This window comes from Austrofundulus limnaeus, unplaced genomic scaffold (assembly GCF_001266775.1).
Source record: "Austrofundulus limnaeus strain Quisiro unplaced genomic scaffold, Austrofundulus_limnaeus-1.0 Scaffold649, whole genome shotgun sequence".
Taxonomy (NCBI): Eukaryota; Metazoa; Chordata; class Actinopteri; order Cyprinodontiformes; family Rivulidae; genus Austrofundulus; species Austrofundulus limnaeus.
Genome location: NW_013953051.1, coordinates 191,424 through 193,866, shown reverse-complemented (window position 1 = coordinate 193,866; position 2,443 = coordinate 191,424). Strand labels below are relative to the sequence as shown.

The window sequence follows — 2,443 nt, the reverse complement described above, 5'->3', positions numbered from 1 at the left end:
GTGTGTGTGTGTGTGTGTGTGTGTGTGTGTGTGTGTGTGTGTGTGTGTGTGTGTGTCTTCAGCTGGTTGTAATTTGTGTTTTTAGATAAACTGACTTTGGTTTGGAGCTGAAATCTTTTTCAGACCAAGTTTTGATTTAAATCAAAATGCTGCAATTCTTTGGACCCAGACTGGTTCTGGTTCTGAACAGGTCTGATGTTTGTCTTTCAGGACTGGGTGACGGCCACAGACATCAGGGTGACCCTGAACCGGCTCAATACCTTCGGAGACGAGGTCTTCAACGACCCGAAGGTCCTGAAGTCCTACTACTACGCCATCTCAGACTTCGCTGTGGGAGGAAGGTAAAACCCTGGAGCGGCTTCTGGTTCTGGTTCTGGTTCTGGTTCTGAGCGTCCACAGCAGGGTTTCCTCACAGGATGCGTGTGCTCAGTGGGGTTTCTGGGTCCTGGTCCTGCCTCCTGACACCTGAACAGAACCGGAAGGGGTCTGGACCGCCTGCAGTGTTGAACACAGCCTCTGCAGCCTGGAGCAGGTCTCCATTACAGGGCCAGCATTCCTCACATTCCAGGGCCGGATTACAGGGAGACCGGGCTGGGCTGGACCAGGAGACCGGGCTGGGCTGGACCGGTTCCCATGATGGAGGGGGGAGTGGGGGGGTGGAGGTGTAGCTCCGCCCACACTCACCTAAAGCTCGTGCTTCTTTAACAAGTGTAGTCTAATTTACGGTTCAGATTGAATCAAAGCTCAGGTCTGTTCAGAACTCGGACCAGGACTGGATCCAACACGGTGGGCGGGGCTTACAGGTTTTAGTGGATTTAATCCAGAGGTTCTGATCCAGACGGAGGGGTTGAAGGAGACACATCCCACCACAGAGGCAGAACAAAGCAGCAGCAGGAAGCTGTAATCTCTCTGGTTGGACACACCTTTAATAAAGTTTAATTAACTCTGCTCGTTAAGCAGCTCGTTAAGCAGCTCGTTAAGCTTTCAGCAGGTCTGACGTGACTTCAGTCTGCAGCTGAAGACTCGGCCTCAGGGCACACATTTTTCTTCTTCTTGTGTCTGCTGGTGGAACCAGGCCTCAGGTCTGATGACAGATTTGTTCTGGTCTCTAACGAGGATCTGAAGATAAACACCTGTTGTTCTCAGGTTTTACTGCTGCTGGCTCCACCTTCAGCGTGAGCTCAGAACTCATCCAGGTAGGGTTGTTAGTTTTTCCAACAAACACCTGAGACAATAACTGCAGGAGGCTGCTGAGCATGTCTCATCCTGTTCCACCTGTACCACACAATACCTGTCCTCACCTGCAGGGAGAGGGAGGCCTTTCTCCACCTGAGGTTCAACCTTCAGAGTCAGAAACTGTCCCAACATCTCCGTTTACTGAGACACATCAACCCTGAGCTTCTGCTGTGTCCTCAGGTGTAACAGGTGTGTCCTCAGGTGTGTTCTCAGGTATAACAGGTGTGTCCTCAGGTGTAACAGGTGTGTCTTCAGGTGTGTCCTCAGGTGTAACAGGTGTGTCCTCAGGTGTAACAGGTGTGTTTTCAGGTGTAACAGGTGTGACCTCAGGTGTGTCCTCAGGTGTAACAGGTGTGTCCTCAGGTGTAACAGGTGTGACCTCAGGTGTAACAGGTGTGTCCTCAGGTGTCACAGGTGTGTCCTCAGGTGTAACAGTTGTGACCTCAGGTGTGTCCTCAGGTGTAACAGGTGTGTTTTTAGGTGTAACAGGTGTGACCTCAGGTGTGTCCTCAGGTGTAGCAGGTGTGTCCTCAGGTGTAACAGCTGTGTCCTCAGGTGTGTCCTCAGGTGTAACAGGTGTGTCCTTAGGTGTGTTCTCAGGTATAACAGGTGTGTCCTCAGGTATGTTCTCAGGTGTAACAGGTGTGTCCTCAGGTATGTTCTCAGGTGTAACAGGTGTGTCCTCAGGTATAACAGGTGTGTTCTCAAGTATAACAGGTGTGTCCTCAGGTGTAACAGGTGTGTCCTCAGGTGTGTCCTCAGGTGTAACAGGTGTGTCCTCAGGTGTGTTCTTAGGTATAACAGGTGTGTCCTCAGTTGTGTTCTCAGGTGTAACAGGTGTGTCCTCAGGTATAACAGGTGTGTCCTCAGGTGTAACAGGTGTGTCCTCAGGTGTAACAGGTGTGTCCTCAGGTGTGTCCTTAGGTGTGTCTTCAGGTGTAACAGGTGTGTCCACAGGTGTGTCCTCAAGTGTAACAGGTGTGTCCTCAGGTATAACAGGTGTGTCCTTAGGTGTGTCCTCAGGTATAACAGGTGTGTCCTCAGGTGTAACAGGTGTGTCCTCAGGTATAACAGGTGTGTCCTTAGGTGTGTTCTCAGGTATAACAGGTGTGTCCTCAGGTGTAACAGGTGTGTCCTCAGGTGTGTCCTCAGGTGTAACAGGTGTGTCCTCAGGTGTGTCCTTAGGTGTAACAGATGTGTGCTCAGG

General features: G+C 51.0%; 1 protein-coding gene across 1 annotated transcript in view; it reads left to right on the top strand.

Annotated features, from left to right (window-relative positions):
- The window catches only part of lamc1 (laminin, gamma 1), a gene marked incomplete in the record, with an annotated part of 31,645 nt that overhangs the window by 7,032 nt on the left and 22,170 nt on the right, over positions 1-2,443 (top strand). Inside the window, 1 exon segment of the mRNA XM_014027434.1 lies at positions 211-341. Within this exon segment, the coding sequence (XP_013882888.1) occupies positions 211-341 (131 nt within the window).